This window comes from Scomber japonicus, chromosome 2, assembly GCF_027409825.1.
Source record: "Scomber japonicus isolate fScoJap1 chromosome 2, fScoJap1.pri, whole genome shotgun sequence".
Classification (NCBI taxonomy): domain Eukaryota; kingdom Metazoa; phylum Chordata; class Actinopteri; order Scombriformes; family Scombridae; genus Scomber; species Scomber japonicus.
In genome coordinates this window covers 39622142-39641294 of record NC_070579.1, presented here as the reverse complement: position 1 = coordinate 39641294, position 19153 = coordinate 39622142, and the positions used below count along the sequence as shown (strand labels likewise).

General features: G+C 39.4%; 1 protein-coding gene across 1 annotated transcript; it reads left to right on the top strand.

The window, feature by feature from the left end:
* The first annotated feature begins 1146 nt into the window (after positions 1 to 1146).
* On the top strand, positions 1147 to 18687 carry vps37c (VPS37C subunit of ESCRT-I). The gene is made up of 5 exons (XM_053330474.1): positions 1147 to 1942; positions 2340 to 2449; positions 5727 to 5898; positions 10809 to 10891; positions 16035 to 18687. The coding sequence occupies exons 2-5, from the start codon at positions 2357 to 2359 to the stop codon at positions 16755 to 16757; spliced, it is 1071 nt and encodes a 356-aa protein (XP_053186449.1). The 5' UTR covers positions 1147 to 1942; positions 2340 to 2356; the 3' UTR covers positions 16758 to 18687.
* Positions 18688 to 19153: the final 466 nt, after the last annotated feature.

Below are 19153 nucleotides of genomic sequence, written 5' to 3'. Positions count from 1 at the left end.
AACAGTTTGTTTGTAACAATGTTTCCTCAGAGCAAAGGCAAGCTAGGCAAGACCACGTTGTAGCCAAATTGTTTGTGGTTACAGTTATCTCATTTGGAGTGAGCGAAAGTGAATAATATTAGCTGCTATAGCAGGGATTCCCAAACTGTGGTAGGCCTACGCGTACTCCCGGTGGTACGCGAGCTGCTTCTAGGGGGTACGTACGCGAGATGAAAAGGGCTATGGCGGACAGGTGTTAAAATTAACTTTTTAAATCTTTTGTAATTAATTCATGAATAAATACATAATTTCGAATCGGATCATAACGATATGGAAACATGAAATTAAAGGATATCACTTATAAACTGTGTAGGTGTTCATCAAAAAAAGGGCAGCTTATTAAACATGACGCTGGAATAGCTACATCAATAGAATGCGTTACTTTTGTGTCGGATGGTGGGTGGTCGTGGGGCAACAGTTTTGGAACCGCTGCACTAATTCAAGACTCATTGTGGATATAACAAGTTTTTTTTTTTAAAACAACAAAAACGGAAAGGGGGGGCGTTACGTTTTTTGTCCCCACCACTTCTAAAACCAAACTGACGCCCTTGGTTGTGGGTCCAACACGGTGGAACGAACTTTCCACTCAGTATTAGATCAGCTAAGGCAGTGCCTCATTAAAAAAACAAAAAAAACAAAACAGCTGTACAGACGGGCATTTGTGATATATTTTCTAATTGTTTTTCATTTGTTTAATGTGTTTCTTTAACATTTGTTTTATCTCACTTTGACCATTGTTTTTATTGTTGTATGACGTTTTAATTTAGTCTAGTTTAAATGGTGCATAGCCTACTGTATTTTGAAAAGCACCTTGTAACCTCGGTTTGGAATAGTTTATCATTATTACTACATGACTGCCTAGTAATAGGAATCATAACATTATCACTATTCATGTTGGGTAGGTTCTAGGCAAAATGTAAATTGTAAATTATAAATGTTGCCTAATTATAAACATAAGAATCCGATCAGCTTCCCTTGCACAACCTACAGTAGGAGGTTAGGCTAGTTAAACCAGAGCAGACCATAACGGTTCGTTTTTTTCTGTCCAAACCCTCTTTGTGTCCTCTAATTCGACAGAGTGGTCCTTGGCAGCAATTGTGAGCCTCTCCTTTCCTCCAGTGGATCACGCTGATAGATGTTTTAGTGTTGGGAGTGCACTGGTAGCGAGAGATGGAACATAATTGTCACATAGGGGTTTCCCTTCTATCAGCTGAGCCTAGGACCCCACCATCACCCTGCGATACAAGGTACACAAGAGGCAAAGCCTGCCCAGTTAAAATAATTTCCCTTACATATGCTGGTGAAATGTAAATATTTTAAACGTCTATGTTTATAAAACTGAAGTTAAAGTCGGTCAGTACTGTTTTAGAATATTTTAGTTTTGTCCGAACACCCCCGCAAATCATGAAACGTGGATGCTTCCTAAAATGGCGGCGGTTTCTGTCAGTGAAGAGTGAAACTTTGCTATTTATAACAAAAAATTTGCCGTTTTCTGACATATTCTTTCGGTTGCGGTCGTCTGTAAGTATTATCGGGACACATTGACCTTTGACACAGAAAGTCAGGACCAAGCGGCGTTATTCTGTGATCCGTTTTTGATCGCCAAATCACTAAGCTTCCCTCGAAGTTGACGGCGACCGAGTGCCTGACATTGCGATCATACCGACTGTTGTTGTCATCACACTGCTAAACGCGGAAACATCAGGTGAGATTGGACACTGGCCGTTTGGCTAGCTAGCTTGCCGAACACAGTGCGTCGAAAATACCTCTGCGGCTTGTTGAGCTGGATCTGTCAGGCAGGTCGGAGCTCCTGTGGACGTGTCCCCTGGCAGTGGAAATAAAGAGGTGGTGTTGGATGTCACCACCAGTCAGTGTCGTGCTAAATCTGGTTTGCTAGTATTGTGTAAGTGCCAGTTCATTTTCAACCGTTTCATTTTCTGTTCGGCTTCACAGCTTGTTTTGTTTTGTGGCCTAAGTCACTCTCCTGAACAAGTCATGTAGTATGACTTTATTATGCTAGCTAGCTATTGCCAAAGGTGTACAAAACATTTCATCAATAATGTTTGATTGCATCTGTTTACCTATTAAAGCCTACAGTTGCCCTGTAATCCCTACTTTGTGGTTGTTTCATTCAGGGGACAGCTGTAGGCAATATGGTTTGTGTAACAATGGCCTTATAAGTCGATTACTGATAACTATCCACCCAAGCTTAGTAACATTGCAATAGCAGTTAGGCTGACTAACCTCTTTCTGTTCCCATTATTTTTAACTCTTTCTCTCTGGTCCCTTATGATGGACAGCTATCGTGGCAAATCAAATGGAGAAGCTCCAGGACCTGAGCCATTCAGAGCTACAAGAGCTCCTGGATAACCCAGAAAGGGTGGAGTCTATGGCTCTGGAGTCTGACGAGGTAAAGATGATGCTTCACATTTGGCCTCCATTATTTATCACTAACATCTGATTTTCAGGGAGTATTTGCTGTTATTGGGCAGTATAATGATCATACTGCCTCTGTGACTGGGCTCCCCTCCTGTATAGAATTTGGATTGAAAGCAGTGTTCCCATAATAACGATAACAGCTATTCTAACATTAATTTCTCATATAAACTCACTCTATCACTCTTACTCTTCTTTCTATTCTGTTGTGCATGCATTTCTTGACAATTTATCATAGGGATCTACCCACATCGTTTTTTCGTCCTCGATTCCACTACTGATTATTAGTAAGTCAAGGAGGCTGATAACCAATACTTGCTGCCGAGATTTGGTTGCAGTAAATGTTAAAACTTGAGTGCTAAAATTTACAGCAATAGAAACCCCAACACAAAACTGTCTTTAAATAAACATATGCTTAATGGAATATTTCTTTATAACATAAAAATCTGAACAATAAACTTTAAAAAAAAAGTGCATGATACAATTAGCTTTGAAAACAGAAAAAATGTAATGATGTAATACAAACTGAATGGACAGCAAGTAATAAACTTTGAAGATAGCCCTGAACACTGATAGCTGTAGCCTACTAATTATAAAAAATAAATTTGGTTTGTCAAAGAGTAAGCAGGGCCTGAAATTCATTTTTTAAAATGGGGGCGAATTCCCCCCTTAAATGCTTCATATAGGGGGGATTTTACTTCATAGATAGCCTATAATGCGCAGAACCGCAGCATTTTACACATTGCGCCGCTAATATCAGCTGTTTAGTTGGAGCCGTTCATTTACTCTGAGCCGGTTAGCCTGAAACTTGTTACTATAGTAACGTCACAGTTACCTGTCTGAGGATTAACGTTGTTATTGGTGACATCACACAGCGCTGTTTTCATTAGTTTTTCGGGCTCCACTGCTTTTTTTCTGGGCAGGTTCTGCCTCAGATGATGTAGATTTATGTTTTAACCAGCGGTCTGTGTTTGCTTCCTTAAACTTAATATCACTGTTAGCTTGTCTGTGTTTGTTTCCTTAAACTTAATATCACTGTTAGCTTGTCTGTGTTTGTTTCCTTAAACTTAATATCAATGTTAGCTTCTCTGTGTTTGTTTCCTTAAACTTAATATCAATGTTAGCGTGTCTGTGTTATGCTAGCGGGAGGTGCAGAGAGTTACAGGTGTGTTCAGGGTCGAAGTCAGACAGTTGGACACAGCGGTTCCAGCCAGTCGTCCTGCAGAAAACACCGCTGCAGACATTGGTTGAACATTAATATACATCGCTGTAAATGTGTGCGGGAATTTCCCGCATTATAAGTGTTGGATTTGCGGGATTTCAATTAAATTGTGCGCCCGCAATCCCACGCTGAAATTCATGCCCTGTTAAGTATGTATGTCTTAAACAGCCCTGAAGATGTGAGTGGTCAGAAGACTACAAAGGCACTACATAAGTGTGGTCCTTTTACCTGAATGCCTCCTGTGTAGTCACTCACTGCTGATCCGCTAAATAAACTGCTTATGCTACGGTTTGTGTCTAGACACAGGTTCAGAGTGTCCATTCTTGATTAAAAGCTCTATTTTGCTATCTACTTTTCCTTTTTTTAGTAGGGAGATAAAGACTTCAGTAATGCCTTTGACTCTTATTTGGCATGACTGGCATATGGGGCCAAATGTATGATTTGCTTAAATCCTTGTATATGGATAATATGTGTGCTGTTAACTGAAGACAAACTGGATTCTTCACCCAAAGAAGTCCTACTTCATTTAATGCGTATATAAATGAACTTGCTGATCAATTTGGTCAATGTGCTCCTCTTGGCCCCTCTCTCATCTCTTATTGATGCTCTTCCATTACTGTCCACTTGCTGCTGTAACACTGCAAATTTCCCCATTGTGGGACTAATAAAGAAATATCTTATCTTATTTTGACCCACAACATCTATGACATGCTCTTATTGTAGTAATGGAGCTGAGTGTGATTTTTAATAAAACTACTGTGATTTTAAATTGATTCTAAAATGAAGTCTGATTTTTTAACTGAAAGAATATATTACTGCCAACAGGACTCACGTGCACAATACAGACAGAATCATAGTCATAATCCTGTTTCATCAGGTGGCAGTCAATTAGATAGATAGATAGATAGATAGATAGATAGATGAAGTCTGTCCTATGCTTATGACCTAGAACATGGACTATAGCTGGACATAGTAAAAAAGTACTGTCAGAACTTGGCCCTGGCAGGAAATATGAAGAAAAATGGCATGATTTTTCAAATATGCCCCAGATGTCTGAAGAACAACCACCACTTACATAATAACATAAATAATCATATCATTGAACATAGTATGAGTTATACCTTCCTTGGTATAACCGTAACAGCATTTTCAACATGGCAGTGAATGAACTAAAAGAAAAAGCTTGAAAAGCTTGCAGTTAAGAGAAACATTTTATAATTTCCAAATGGTTTAAAATATTTATTACATCAGCCCATTGAGCTGAATGATAATTGAAGTATAGTGTCCACTCATTCATCATAGTTATACAGGTTAGGACAAACATCCAACAGAACCCTTCCATTCAGAATTCCATATACATGGAAAAACACCAACAAAGGCAGATACCTACTGATAATTAACATTCAAAAGATGAATGATCTAAAATCTATCCCCCCAGATACCCTCCTAACCCAAGAACTGAGCCCAAAAAGATTCCCCTGTGTTAGCTGAGGCTATCTCACCCTACTCAGACACACTCTGACCCATCTCAGACCAATACTGCTTTCCAAATACCAGTCCATGTAATACACATTTTTATGTGTACAGACTGCAGAATTAAACAACTAAAACCAATTCTGAGGTTAAGAAAATAACTTGTGCTCTCAGTCTGTCTCACTTCAACAACCCTGTGCCTACTCAGTATGTTGGACAATAATGGCTTTCCCCTGAGCTAACGCTGCAGAAGAGAAGCTGCTCTGCACTGGAGAGATGGCGAAACTAACAACACAGCGGTGCTCTATGCCCTCAGTTTGTTATTCTCGTACAGGCAGGGGACTATAAGATGCTTTCAAATGAATTCATTCAAATGCAGTTAACTTAAATAAAAAGGCTGCAGATTATTTATCTGCAATATTATTTTTCAGATAACCAAGAACTGTGCAAATCATATCAAATTGCAATCTAATCATCTCTGTGCATTTAGTGGCAACCACGATGTGCCCAAAATGCAACGTTACTGTTGTCTGATGTTAGTCTTTTTCTTCGTAAGATCCAGAACATACAGCTGGAAAGAGAGATGGCGCTGGCATCAAATCGCAGCCTGGCAGAACAAAACCTGGACATGAAGCCTCGCCTGGAGTCACAGAAGGACATACTGGTGGACAGATACAGTCAGCTGGAGGCCGTGAGAGAAACTTACAGACAACGCTGGTCCATGAGAGGTATGAGGGAGGTGGATGTGTTATGCCCCAGCCTAGGGTAAACCCTGGCCCAACTATTCCTTACTCTAAGAAAAAGACAAATCACTCTCCTAGCTCTTAGAGTAACCAAGGTAAACAAAAATGCTACCCACCCCTACAGAACATGACCTGATTTTTGTTACAGAAGCAAAATTTGAAAAATGTCATTACTACACATGCTGCCTGGTAAGTTGATTGGATATGGGGAAAAGAAAAGCTGGGAGTAGCTGAAGGAGACAGTCTTTTAAGCTGCAAGTGTAGAGGCTGGACCCAATCAGCTCCCTGGTACAACCCATACTCACACAATCAGTCAGTTACCCAGCACACACAGACATCACAGCAGCATCACCCAGAGAGAGGGGAAAAGATCCACTATACATACAGAGTTAAACTACATGGGAATAACAACAGAAACATATTCACATAACAAATGAATACTGTGGGTGGAGACATAAACTGTGACCATGTCAATTTTTGATACTGTGTCATTCTGTGGAAACAACAAATAAAATGTTAATTAGTTTTTACCATGATGAACCACAAAGTTGGAATGCCTTCATGCTGATTAATCCGTATTAGGGCATCTGATATACTTAGCATTAAGTTGGAGATAAAGGAAACAAAGAACATGAAAGCAGCTGCTGGACTGTACAAAAAAGTCACCTGATGTTATCTTATAGGAAAATTAAAGTTGTCCATCTTGATGTTGATTGAAAGACAGACAATGAATGTTGAGATCAGGTCTTGTTGCTGAAGATAGTAGTTTATGATTTTGGCTGAAAGTTTGGGCTCATTTTCATACTGTAGAATACATTTGAGAGCAGTTACTCACCTCCCTGGTGGCATTGTAGTATGGATAAGAGTCTAAATATCTAAAGTGCCTAAAACTTATGCATACTGCTATAAATCATGTTATATGACCTTTTCTGGAAATCTATTGAAAATCTGTTAATGGATAATGTAACTTGTCTGTCTCCTTTTGGCTGATCTGGCTAATGACATACAAAATGTTCATCTCACTGATGCAAAAATCATACAAAAATCCAATTCTGTCATAAAGGTAAATCTGAATTAATGTAATAAATATGCAATTGAAGTGCAACACTTGTGTCTAATCAAACAAGGAAAAACACTTCCAAACTGTTTCATGTACTATACACTAAATGACAAAGGTTGGATGGTTGTTAAAAAAAAAAACAGAATGAAGTTGTCACAATGCATATGCAGAAGTTGACTTTGTGATTGCAGTAGTATGATTGTTGTCTTGTTTAACATTACTGTAGATGTCAGGCAATTAAATCAATGAAATGCCAGCGTTAAATAGAATGATTTTATTGATTTTTCGCCTGCATGAAGTAACATTTCCTCCAGACCTAATGTGAGACTTGTGCTTTTTTTCTTGTCATATCTCTCTAAAAACATTTGGGGTTTTGGACTGTTGATCAAGAAAAGCAGGCAATACTTTGAGCTCTGATAACTTTAGATGGACATTATTTACCGTAAAATATAAGACGCAGTCTATTATGGCGAGTGTCATTCACACTTTGCTATTAAAGACTGGTTTATTTGAATGCACCAGTAGCTATTAATTTATAAACACATATGTTTATACTCCAAAACGTTTTAAATGTACATTTATTTGAAACAGAATCAAAACACGCATATTACACCTGACACAGTGTGTTGGGTTAAAGCTGCAGTATGTAGTTATGAGAAAAAAGGACTTAATCAGAAAATTTGAAGGAGTTCCCTCCTTCCTCCTCCTTGCTGCACTGCAGCCCTGCCTTATAAGCCCCTTCCCACAGAGGAACCTGCCGTGCACGCTGCACACACATAAAGGCTCGTCCTCAGAGTAAAGGCTGATTTATACTTCTGCGTCGGAACGACGGCGTACCTACGACGTTGACGCAGACCCCTACACCGTAGCCTGACATGCACCTCCAAAAAATCCTAACTATGCGTCACAGCAACACGGACCGCAAGGGCTGTGATTGGTCTGGTCAAAGCGTCAGTTCCTGCGGCAGTTGCTTTATTTATTAATAATGAACAAAAGGTATGTGTTTTCTGTTATTAGAGCACATAGCTCTACTGTGACCAGAAGATAAACAAGGATACAGAGAGACTCCTCTGAAACCACACACACACAGACACACACACACAGTCACACCCCCAAGCAACACATTCCCTTGACACAGAACTTCGAAAGGACAACGACGGCGTCGCTCCGACGGCGTAGCAACAGCGTCGCTACGACGCAAAGTATAAATCAGCCTTAAGAGAGGAAACCTGTTTGACCAGTGAGAGCAAAGCAGACGCTTGCACAGGGAAGGAGCACTGCTGAGTGAGAGCACGTGCTGTGTGGGGGAGGGGGCGCAGCATTGTGTGTACAGTGTCATTGACACTCCTCTGGGCTCTGATTGGTTTTTTTGACTCGGGAGCAGTGGATTCTTGCAAATCATTTTACGTTCATTTTACGACCCAGAGACAGTGGATTTTGTCACATCTTATTTGTATCTTATTCTGCTATCAGATCATAATGACAATTTTAGCAAATATAACACAAACATAGTTACAGACTGCAGCTTTAACTGAACTGGACTGCTATATAACTCAGACTGATTTGGGGTTAGGCTGAGTTTCAATGAAACCTTTCAAAAAACACTAACTTTACATATTTGATACAGTGTATGCTTACTGACACTGTGAGAAATACTTCTGATCAACACACACCGGTGAACCTGCCTGGTGTTATTTTATTTTTTCCATGCAACATACAGAAGTAACGGCTCATCAATATCTATTTTCATTAGCTGCTGACACTGCTGGAGTGTGCAGAGCATGCTTGACACTGCTGTTTATAGATCATACTTGTGGATGCTCACATCATTATCTTTATGGTTATTGTTATAGTTATCATACTTAGTGTGGATGGACTTTGACATTCCTATAATTATATCCAGATCCAACCTCTCGCTGTATTTTGCTCCTGTATAGGACACACCAGTGTATAAGACACACCCCACATTTAAATGAAAAATAATTGCGTTTAAGGTGTGTTTTATACACCGGTTTTTACAGCACTGTGTTGGACCGCTAACTACACCCAAGAGTGATGTCACTGTACCCTGACTACACTCTACTTTAGTAGGGTGAAACCGTCTTGCGACACATAAGCCACAAAAAACTAACAGTAAAAGTTTAATTTCATAAATTCACTGGCACGGGTAAAAATTGACCAAATGTGAGAAAAAAAAAGTCAGCAGTGAGCAGTTATTACAACATTGTTAAGTGTGTATGTGAGAGAGAGAAAGTGCTACAACTGCATATCTATGTGTGCACACTGTCATGTGTCACCAAGTAAAAATAACATACTCTAAAGTGAGTGACTGTGTAACCAGTGTATTTAATCATGGGTCAGGTATGTATGGGCAGGTATGTATGGGTCTGGTCAGGTCCAGATTTGACATGGAGATAATTAAAATGGCTGCGTTCTAGGAGTGTGACGAGATCTCGTGATCTTGCGTGATTAAAATGTGATGATATTTCTCATTGAAGTGAATGCTGTCTCGCAAAGCAATATTCAGGGTGCGCACCAAAAAAGAAAAAAGACGATTGGTTTTCTGTCGCTCATTTGCATGTCTTCTTTTTGTAATGTTATGTGTGGATCATTAACCTTGTTGCAGTGGGTGCCCTCGTTACAGTTAGTGAACTAACAGCTTCTACCTGCTGAGAAGATCTCAGTCAGAAGTACGAAAAGAGGAGAGGAGCAGCAGGTTAACCTCAGGTCTACACTGAAAGCCTGAAGTAGGAGGAGCGGGGAATCTAGCACAGCTATGGAAGCCTAATGATGCAAAAAGTAAAATGAGTCACACTACCAAATTATAACACAATTTATAAGTATGTTGTTCTATTTGTGTATTTATGTGATACAGGATTTGTGCAATTTCCTTTTATTTCTGTTTTTTATTAGCAATATGTTATAATTTGTGATAGTTTGATTCTTTATTTAATTTATATTTATATAGTAGAATAACTTTGAAATGTTCAAGGGGGCGCTCTTGAGCCATCATTTCACATATAAGGCCCAGACCCATATCAGAAGTCGATATCCGTGACTCGTCATGACTGTGCAAAATTTGGTGTGTGTATGAGATCGTCAGTATGTATAAAATGGGAAAAGGCATTAGAGCGCCCCCTAATGCCTTTTCCCATTTGAGCTGAGCTGTTGTGTCACACCCATAGGCAGGTGTGGTATCAAATTAAAGGACTCATGAATTTGAACCTACGTGCCAAATTTGATGATTCTGTGAACATTATAATGTCCACAGAACGCTTTTGCACGTCATTCAACATGGCCTACTTCCTGTTGGGTAAAAAAATCCACAAAATTAATTTCTAGGTATACCAATGAGACGTATGACATATGGAAATTTCATGCAGATCAGAGAAACTTTTTGGTCACATGACCCAACGTTTGGGGACACTATTGAGTCTCCTGGCCACATCCATGCCCTATCATGTTATATCATAATTTTTTTCGCCAGATGTGACGTATGTGTGAAGTTTGGTGAGTTTTCATGCATGTTTAGGCCTCCAAAAATGTGATTGTTTCTGGTTTCAATAGGGCCTTCTCACTGATCAGTGCTCGGGCCCTAATTAATGGGAAACACTGTATGTGTGTGTGTATATATATATATATATATATATATATATATATATATATATATATATATATATATATGTGTGTGTGTGTGTGTGTGTGTGTGTGTGTGTGTGTGTGTGTGTGTGTGTGTGTGTATAGATATATATATTTCACTCTTTCTCTTTCTCTCTCTCCCACTCCCTCTCCCATTTATTCTCTATGTCTCTCTCTCTTTCTCTTACCTCCTCAGATGGGATGGTCGGTCAGGTGTCTCCAGAAGCATTGTTCTCCAAACTACAGACAGAGGGCAGCAAAATGGAGGCAGAGTCAGAGGTCAGTGCTTAAAATCAGTGTGCAGGATTTAGTGACATATAGCTGTGAGGATGCAGATTGCAACCAGCTGAATACCTCAGGCTCTTGTAAGGGAATGGTCAGACATTTAAAATATGGCACCTGTCTTCATGTGGTTCCATCTTTAAAAAAAATAGGTAAATGTCAGCTGCCTTTAAAATTCTGTCAGCCTGAAAGCTTTTTCTCATGCAGCGAATGAATATCAAACAGGATGTATTCCCCTCACTTACAGATACTGTAATGACTATGGGCCACCTTCCATGTTGCATTGCTGATTCAATCATATACCATGTCCTGACCCTCCTTTGGCTCAGGACTCCAAGTATAGTCTGAAAATGTTCACGACCCCAGCAGTTTAAAATGAAGACATGGACTGATACTTTTTAATGACAGGTGGGGATTTCAACGAAGAGTCATAAAAGAAGATCTACAGGAACTGCACAACTGGAATCAAACTTTGTGCTAACATGTCACCTTGCTGTGCATCACAGGAAGGGTCACTTCTTTGCAACTTATACAGTTGCACAGAATGCCATTTTAGTGGTGTTGCTTAATGTACCTATTCAGAGTTACTGTTACCCAGTGGATAAAAGCATAACATTTCACATGAACCTCCTTATTTTAGGACCTCCTGCATGATTTTTAGCCTAGGAGCCTGTCAGAGATCTTGAAAAGCTCTGATGGTTATGTTCTTTTAAAACCACTGAACCAGCATAAGATGATTTTAATTTGTGGTCAGGTCAGTATGTCTTCCAAATGATAAGTGTAAAATAGAGTTCCAAGACACCTGGTACCTTCAGTAAGTCCTGCACATACTGTATAGGCGGAATTAAAAAAGGACCAAAAGTTTCTTTTTTGTTTTTGACTTCAACTTTAGGTTGTTCAAATACCTAACTACTGGGTTCATGGTTTCATCATTCTTTTTGCATTATTATTACTAGAACAATGCACCTGTTGAGTGCTGCAGCATTACTTGCCAAAAGACACACACTCATAGATTAAAGCAGTGAGAAGAATGTATATTTGTATATGAAGGTCACAGTAAGTATGTGTCCCAAACACACTTGCACTAACAGCAGTGCAGGAAACGCAGTCTAAATCCATGTGAAGTGTATCAAATGGAACTGCATGTGTGACAAGGAGGAGGAAGGAGGGAACTCCTTCAAACTTTCTGATTAAGTCCTTTTTTCTCATAACTACATACTGTAGCTTTAACCCAACACACTGTGTCAGGTGTAATGTGTGTGTATTGATTGTGTTTCAAATAAATGTACATTTAAAAAGTTTTGGAGTATAAACATATGTGTTTATAAATTAATAGCTACTGGTGCATTCAAATAATGAAGTTTTGGTTTTTGATAAGCAGTAGGGGTGGAATGGTTCACAAAATCCCTGGTTCGGTTCATATCACGGTTTCGGGGTCACAGTTTTTGGTTCGGTTTATGTTGTTCTTTTCTGGGGAGGTTTTACACTTAATTTTTCATATTTTTAGACTGAATGACATCATCAAGGCAAGAGTGCAATACAGATTAATTAAAAAAATCCTTAGTAGTTTAACACTAACCAAAAGTCATGTAACAAGGAAACTTTTAAATTAATACCTCAGATGAATGAACATTATTTCACACACTGACAGCTGAACACAGGCGGGGGTCTGGGATTCCACCGAGAGAAACACGTCATCAGGAGGGATTCCCACCTGACCCTAACTGAAGGGGGAAAAGATTATAACAACATAAAGACCATCGTGCATGCATGTTCCATAATACATTAGTTTGATGAAGTTAAAAGATAATTACCGTTTTTTACAACCTGGATCTTATTACCTCCTGTCCATCCCCCGCACCAGAAGGCAAACCTTCGGGAGCAGGGCCTTCAGTGTGGTAGTTCCTACACTGTGGAACTCGCTCCCTCCTAACATTCGCCTAGCACCAACTCTGTACTCTTTTACATCACTGTTGAAAAGGCACTTGTTCCTGCAGGCTTTTGCCTTGTTTTTTGTCTGTGTTTCTTGTTATTGTGAAGCGACCTTGTGTTTCATGAAAGGCGCTATACAAAATAAAGTTATTATTATTATTATTATTGTTATTACTAGCATAAAATAAAGTTGTCTGGGTGAGTAAATGATCGTATTTTATGTTAGAAATAAGGTCCAGGTTGTAAAAAAACTGTAATTATCCTTTAATAGAAATGTCCCGTGCTACTTTGTTTTTGTGCATCAGTTATTTTTTTAATATGCGCATTGATTTATTTACAGCTGCTGCACGTCACCAATTTGCCTCACAATGCTAAAACACAACAAGCCAACTCTAAAATAAAACGTGTAACTTATCCCAGGGTACATTATAAAGCCTATTTCAATAGGCACACTGCAGGATAAAAGAGAAAAACAGCGAAGGATTGATGCTGCTCAAAGCTACTACTACTACTACTACTACTACAACTACTACAACTACTACTACTACTACAACTATTACTACTACTACTACTACAACTAAACTACTACTACTACTACAACTACTACTACTGCTACTACTACTACAGCTACTACTACTACTACTAATAATAATAATAATAATAATAACAATGATGATAATAATCTCCTCAGGACTACTACTTACTTTGTAGAGATATTTTGGGTCCACACATGTTTGTGTATCCTACCATTTGTGTTATTGTGTAGTTCGGCTGCTTTGCTATAATCAACCTGCATCTGGAGTCGGTGAGGCTCTCTCAGGTCAGTAGTTGCTTGTACTCGTACTGTTGGAAAGCTTGGCAAGGATTAAAAGCCTCCATCCTCCATAGGTCCCACATATAACAATGTAACGCCTCCGCGTCGGGCCAAATGAGAAAAAAAAGGCTTACCGAACCTGAACCGTGACAAGCGTACCAAACGAGAAAGATTTTTTTAATGAACCGTTCCACCCCTAATAACCAGGGGCCATTGGTTGGTTATGGGCAAATGTCTGAAAGGGTTAATTGGATATTTCAAATGTGAGCCACATTTGAAATATTAACTTTATGCAGTTGACTAAATTATATACCATGAGTGTAGTTGAGTCAGTTAGTAGTTTGAAATTAGATCCACATAACCAAGGTTATGTTAGGCCATTTGTGAATAAGATTGTGTATGTAAAGCAGAATGTATGAGTACCTGTAACCTGAGGTGGCTCCAATGACCTTTTTTGTCTCTTTCACTGGTGATCGTTCTCACGTCGTTCAGCTGAAAAGTAAATATTAAAGTGCGTTTTTTATGCAGTTGAGTACATTCTAATCTATGAGTGTAGTTGAGTCAGATTGTTGTTTGAAATTAGATCCGCATAACCATGGCCATGTTAGGCCATGTGTGAATAAGATTGTGTATGTAAATTATCATAGTTAATGTTGTTACTGTGTGATGAATCAGCTGGGGTAATCAGAAAGTATGAGTACCTGTAACCTGAGGTGGCTCCAATGACTTCTTCAGTCTCTTTTGCTGGCGATCGTTCTCACAGCGCTCAGCTATAGAGTAAATATTTCAAATGCATTTTATGCAGTTGCATAAATTATCTGAATGTAGTTACATCAGATAGTAGTTTGAAATTAGATCCACATAACCAAGGCCATGTTAGGCCATGCGTGAATATGATTGTGTATGTAAAGGAGAGTACCTGTAACCTGAACTGGTGATCGTTCTCACATCGTTCAGCTGAAAGTAAATATTTCAAATGCTATTTTTATGCTGTAGAGTACATTATAATCTATGAGTGTAGTTGTGTCATTTAGTTATTTTGAATCCACACAACCAAGGACATGTTAGGCCATGTGTGAATGAACTGCTGTATGTAAATGAGAATTGTTATTGAGTTGCTGTGGGATGACTAAAGATAGATAGGTATTTTATTAGCATGGTAATGCTAGCAGGTAGGTAAGAAAGTGAAGCAGCAATATATTTATGTTTATTTGTACATTAATTGAAATACATGCATATATAGGCATGAAAGGGTTAATCAAAAAGTATGAGTACCTGTAGCCTCAGGCGGCTTTGATGAACTCTGCTGTCTCATTCTGTAGCAATTGTCTTCACAGCACTGCTGAAAAGTCAAGACAGTTGTTTGAAATGAGATAATGCATGATGAAACACCACTGGTTAACAAAGTCAATACATATTGATAGGCTATAGGTAATATAGTGGACTCAATGCATGAAAAGGTTAGGCTTTACATGCATAATCACATTGTGAAGTATGATCTAGTTGCTAATGAAAACAGTCATGTTAAAAACAAAAATCTAAGTAATCATTTCTATATCTTGGTAAGGATGGCTAATGATAGAGGGAAATGTGAATACTCATTAACTCAGAAAAATGTAATAGTTTATGCAAGTATTGTCTGAAAAAATATATTTTCATGTTCTGCTCTGTTTGTGGGTGGGTCTCATTCACAAAATGTTCCCAAAGAGTAAAAAGAATAGGAAACCTGAAACAATGAGAAGATAATAGAATATGAATCTAGCTAATACGTCTGTACTGTGAAAGAAAGACAGAATGATTTGACATGAAATTAGATGCTAAAAAACATCTTTCTAAAGCAAAGCGCTCTGTGATAGGAGATGGTCATGTGACACTCGCAAGGCTAATTTAGCCTACCAGTGATTTTACACGTCAGCTGAGAGCAGACTATTCAAGTCTGGATCACAAATACATTTTTGTTCTATATATATAATAGTTAAAGAAAAGAAAAAATCACTTTAAGAACAAATCTGTTTATATGAGTGTTTCTTGCATAATGCCCATAGGGAGAAGTTTTGAAATTTAATTGAAAATTAATTAAATTCAGATGCTGGTTCAGAGGGATTTTTGTGGTAAGTAACATTTTCCAGTTAACAGTTTTCCTTTTATTTATTCAGTCAAGTTTCATTTTACAGTTATACATTCACACCTGGAAGCTGGCCATTACAACCACAGTGTGACCTGCTGCCACTGAGCAGCTCCACTAGCGCAGTTAGGGTTAAGGGCTTGGCTCAAGAGAATCTCAGTGGTGTTAATGAGAGAGGGGAAAATATTGCTTTGCACTTCCCCCACCCAGAGTTATCCTGCCACTCTTTACCTCTCAGTCCAGTCCGCTGTGTTTCTCTCTGCCTGCAGGCTTTAGCTGATGAGTTTCTGGAGGGCTCACTGCCGTTGGACTCATTCCTTGACCGCTTCCTCTCCCTGCGCTCCCTCGCGCACAAAAGACGAGTGCGGGTAGAGAAACTTCAAGAGATCTTGCGACAGAGGAGTGAAGGCAATCCCACAGCCATGACATCATCAGTGGGCATCAGCCAGGATCCCACAGCCACACCGTCATCATGGAATCAACAGACAACAACAGCAACGGCCACAAATCAGCAGCAGCAGCCAAACTCCAAACCTCAGTCATCCTCGCAGCCAGCTTCCTCATCTGCAGGGGCCTCCTCCGGGCTCCCCTATAGCCCATACCCTGTGTCTCCACCCAATCCTACTCCAGCAGCAGTGGTGGCAGCAGGCTCCGGCCCAGCCAACCCCCAATCACAGTTCCCTCCGTACCCAGGTTCCGGCTCACCTTTCACCCCAGCAGTAAGCTACTCCAGCCCCAGGCCTGCTTTTGGGCCTCCGGCTTCTGCCACCTGCCCCTACCCAACACAGCCCTCCTTCCCTGCCCCACACCCAGGCTCAGCGTTTGGCCAGTACACCCCCACCCAGCCCCACAGTGGCCCGGCACCCTACCCAGCTTCCTACAGCTATGGGGGCTACAGCTACCCAGCTGGGCCTGCCTACTCCAATTCTCAGTCACCAACAGGGAGACCCATCTACAGACCAGGATATGGAGTTCCACAGCCATACTCCTGAAAGCACTACTGCTCCTTTTTTCTGAATTATTCTTAATTCTTCCCTTCTTTACTGTTTCACCTGTTCCTCCTTCCCTGACCCTAAGTTTCCTCAGCCTAATTCCTTTCTTGTCTTTTTACCTTTTACAACTTACCTTCCTCCTTTTTCTCATGTTCCGATATTGTCTGATTCAAAAGCTCTCTTGCTTTAATTATCTTTGTTGCACTATTTCTCTCTATCTCTCAATATCAGTCTGTTGATCTCTCTGTCTTTCTCTCTTTCCCTATTCTCCTCTGTCACCCCACCTACCCATCACCTTCCCCACACTAGTCTCAGGTTGTTGCGTTGTGTTTGAGTGTTAAAACACTTGTATCTGGCCCGTCATGCACTCACTCTCCTCATCCTCTCCATCGTTCCGTACTTCAATCCTCCTGTGTGTGTTGCTATTTGGCAATCAGAATATCTTTATAAACACACAAGTGCACTCCCCCTTATGACAAATACATGAAAAAGCTGTCTCTGTAACCCTACAGCTCATCAGTGTCCAGAATCTTTGTCATTCACATTGTTATTCACAAGCACAGTCTGCATTGAGAAAACAACTCTTTATGAAAGCTTCAGCAGGAATGAGTACCCTTTATTTTCTTCAACCAAAGAACCTTGTCATGATGACAGTGCTGTGTTTTGTTTCATTTCATTATGGTGGTTTTGAAAAAGGGAGTTAGCTCCAGCTGCGCGACGGCAACTGTGAAAACCTTTTCATCACGATAATAGTATTGGTCACTGTGGCATCTTCTGGGTAGCCCTAGCAAGAGTTCTCAAAACTATTTAACACTATGTTTGGCAACCATTGTGTACTGTCCACGCTGCACAATAGCACTACAACATGGAATTAGGCCACTGTTTTTATTCAAAATAAATAGTAAAAGTTTATAGCTGACTGTTTTTGGACATTTCAGGGCAATGGAAAAATCTGTATCAAGCTGTAAACTAGGGGTGGAACAGTTCATGTAAAAAGTCTGTCCTGTTCGGTACGCTTGTCACGGTTTGGGGCACTTAATAATAATAATAATAATAATAATAATAAAAATACATTTTATTTGATGGTGCCTTTCAAGTCATCCAAGGTCACCTTACAGAGAATCAAATGAAGAATAAAACAACAAACTTTAAAACCAGACATCAACTGTATTGTTTGGTTGGTTCGGTTCATGACACGCACAACGTAAGCCTTGCCAGTAACCCAGTGAAGTTTTTTATTTATTTTTTTCATTTGGCATGAGGCAGAGGCATTACATTTTTATATGTGGGACCTATGGAAGATAGAAGCTTTTACTCTGTGCCAAGCTTTCCAACAGTATGAACACCGGCAGCTATTGACCTGAGAGATGCAGGTTGATTATAGCAAAGCAGCCAAACTACACAATAACACAAATGGTAGAATACACAAATTTGTGGACCCAAAATATCTCTACAAAGTAAATATCTATTAGCACAGCGGTTGGTCTGTTACAAATAAATGATCCCATTTTATGTTGACGTGTGACCTTGATCTCCCAAAGAGATTATTATTTTTATTAATTACTATTATTATTATTGTTTTTATTATCATTATTGTTATCATCATCATTTCACGTGCCACAGGCGGATTTGAGCAGCATCAATAAAGCAGTTTTCTTAGGTGTTTTTCTCTTTTATCCTGCAGTGTGCTTATTGAAACAGGCTTTATAATGTATCCTGGGATAAGTTACACATTTTATTGTAGAGTTGGCTTGTTGAATTTTAGCATTGTCAGGCAAATTGGTCCGTTTGAGCAGGAGACGTGCAAATAAATCAATGCGCATATTAAAAAAAACTGACGCAGAAACAAAGTAGCACGGGACACAGAAGATTTTTAGTAAGTTCATTCACGCCTTCATCAGTGTGTTTAAAATATATATTTTGGGATCTGGGCAGTAGGTTTACTTTACTGTTATTTTCATGAATTCAATATTTAGTCCCTGCATGGTATTTTGACTGTCTGAATGTGTTCTATTTCCTCAGGTAAGATTAGTGCATCCAGGAAGCTTTTTATTTTGTTCATCTCAGCTGTTTTTCTGCTGAGTGTTTTGTTTTGTGTGTTCATGAGTTGGTGCCACCTGCATCCATTTGCTTTGATACATTGCTTTGATACATACAATACTAAGAATTGTATTTTTAATCATTTTTAATGCGCTCTTGCCTTGATGACCACAACCGGTCTAGAAATATGAGAAAAACACACTTGCGCTAACAGTGCAGAAAAAAAAGAATTACATAAACTGAACCAAACCGAAAACCGTGGGTTTTGTGAACCGTCCCACCCCTACTTTAATCACAGTATCACTTTTTTTAATTAATATGGCTCCTTCTCTTTATATCTGCTTGTTGAACATGAA

Coding starts and splice junctions, on each gene's coding strand:
- vps37c (XM_053330474.1), top strand. CDS start 2,357: ATGGAGAAGCTCCAGGACCTGAGCCATTCAGAGCTACAAGAGCTCCTG. Junction 5,899..10,808: donor ACAACGCTGGTCCATGAGAG/GTATGAGGGAGG, acceptor TTACCTCCTCAG/ATGGGATGGTCGGTCAGGTG. Junction 10,892..16,034: donor AAATGGAGGCAGAGTCAGAG/GTCAGTGCTTAA, acceptor CTCTGCCTGCAG/GCTTTAGCTGATGAGTTTCT.